Source organism: Ammodytes marinus, assembly GCF_949987685.1.
Source record: "Ammodytes marinus genome assembly, contig: scaffold_35, whole genome shotgun sequence".
NCBI classification, from domain to species: Eukaryota; Metazoa; Chordata; class Actinopteri; order Uranoscopiformes; family Ammodytidae; genus Ammodytes; species Ammodytes marinus.
Window position 1 is genome coordinate 481,114 of NW_027648595.1, and position 2,254 is coordinate 483,367.

Below are 2,254 nucleotides of genomic sequence, written 5' to 3' on the forward strand. Positions count from 1 at the left end.
ACAGAAATGCTGCAAATTTCAGATGGGCTTTATCAGACCCGCTCCACTGACATGCTTATGCTTTATGTCCCACAAGCCCGGTCTGAGCTAGGAAAGACAGCTTTTAGCTTCAGTGCCCCTGACTCCTGGAACAACTTACAGCAACAAATTAAACTAAATAACTTCATATCCTTTAACCAATTTAAACAAACTATCTTAAATCTGCCAAACTCTACCTGTAACTGTTTTAATTAGGCTATATTGTACTTTCACCCATTTCATTTTAATTGCTGCCACTCTTCACCACTGTGTAAATGTTTCAATTGTTTTTCTCTTCACCTGTTGTTGTGTATTTGATGTATTTGCGTTGAATATTGTTTATGTATTGTTGTTTTTCCTTTGAATTTGTTTGATCTCGACGTCATTGTAAATGAGGGTCACCCCTCAATTGGTCTCTCGAGGATAAATAAAAGTTTAATTAAATTAAATGAAAATGACCTGCTTCACCGGTGGGAATATGAAGGTGTATTGAACTCTGAGATCATATGTAGTATAAATTTGTGACATCACAACTGTGCAAAACGTAGGGTTTAGACAGTGAGACCATAAAACACTCTTTCTGCCTTTTCTCAGGCTAGGATGAACCATTTCTAAAATGTTTGCACATTTATACTACATAGGATCTCAGAGTTCAATACACCTTCATATTCCCACCGGTGAAGTAGGTCTTTAAAGGTGTAGTCAGTGATTCTGGAGAAACTTTATTAGTATACAGGGTTCATTAACGGAGCACAAGTCAAGCACTTTTCTAGAAACTAAAAACACAAAAAAGATAACTGGAAAAAAAACAAAAGACAAAACAAAATAAACAGCTAACATGGCGTACTCTACTTTATAGGTTTCTAAGGACATTGATACAGGGTTCATTAACGGCTTTTTAAAAGGAGCAGTGTGCAACTCTGTGTGTCAGAGAAGTGAAACATTTTCTAAGGTTTATTCTCATAAACAAACTTTCTTCACAGGAAAATGTGATCCCTGGAACACTGTTTGAAGTTAGAAAGCTTCCTGAAAAGTTACTGTTTCACTGTTGTTGTTTACAGCAGCAGGGCCCACAGTTTGGTTTACAAACATATTCTTGTCTTAACGTTTGGTTCCAGACAGATTTTTTTTTTTAAATAAACACACACCTTGTCTTTGGCGGGGCCCATCTGCATCAGTGGGGACCGTCTCAGCAGCGAGGCGAAGCTCTGGTCCTGCCCAGGGGACGAGGCGCTATCTCCGGCCAAGCTGCTCTCAGCCTCCCGGCGAATGGACGACTGGAGCTGGAAGGCTGCAGCGAAGCCCGACAGAGGTCTATCCGGGGAAGGTGCATCACTGGCTGGGTCTGGGCTGTCGGAAGTCCCGCTGGAAGGTTTATTACCACCGGAGGGCAGCGCGCCGTCTGGAGACCCGCTGTCCGAACTAAAGGCTCTGATTAGCGGGGAAGAGGAGCAGAACCGCAGCCCCAGCCTGGAGCTCAGAACACACCGGCCGGACAGTCTACACAAGGTCGCCATGTTTGTCCCACCAATGACGCGAGGAGACGTTTCCTGCTTTGACTTCGCTCACAGCGTCGCCTGGCGGGGGAGGGAGGGTACTGCAGCGTGTATAAATAAATACAGTAATAGGCTTATTATATTATCCGCTGCTAAATGGATTATATAGGCCTGTCTGGAGAGCCGCGTGGATAGGCCTTTTACTTTAACAGTCCATGCAAATGATCCACTTGTTTCACTTTAGTTTTGATATATTTAACCAATAACACAATCATATGTATGACAAACAACAGCAGATGACTTCAGACCAGACAAACTGTAAAGGCTACAGAGACCAAGGCACTTTGAATAAGGAGTCAGTGATTCTGGAGAACGCTTGTTGTCAAAATCACTTAATTTGGTCAATATCAGTGAATATCTCCTCATGATCCGCTACCTGTCTGTACTGTGTGTGAGCTGGAAACAAATCCAGTGTTAATACACAGCCTAGGCTCTGTGAACCAGCATCGGCCACATTTGTTTAAAATTATCTTTGTAAGTGTAACTGCTACTGAAAATAAGTCATGCACCAACAGACGTATAAGGAATGTTTGGGACTATAATCTTCTGCAGCAAAAATCTCTTTTATAAGAACCACGTGGTGTGGTGACGCGCGGCGGGATCACGTGTTGCGCTGATCAGCTGATCGCCTCGTTTCCGGGTTGTTTCAGTCGGTGTTTACCTTCGGAGAAGAGTTTGAC

General features: G+C 42.9%; 1 protein-coding gene across 1 annotated transcript in view; it reads right to left on the bottom strand.

The window, feature by feature from the left end:
- The window catches only part of LOC307270283 (small ribosomal subunit protein bS1m-like), a gene marked incomplete at its 5' end in the record, with an annotated part of 2,162 nt that extends 627 nt beyond the window's left edge, over positions 1–1,535 (bottom strand). Inside the window, one exon of the mRNA XM_080054167.1 lies at positions 1,167–1,535. Within this exon, the coding sequence (XP_079910293.1) occupies positions 1,167–1,535 (369 nt within the window). The remainder of the gene's footprint in view (positions 1–1,166) is intronic.
- Between the last annotated feature and the right edge of the window lie 719 nt (positions 1,536–2,254).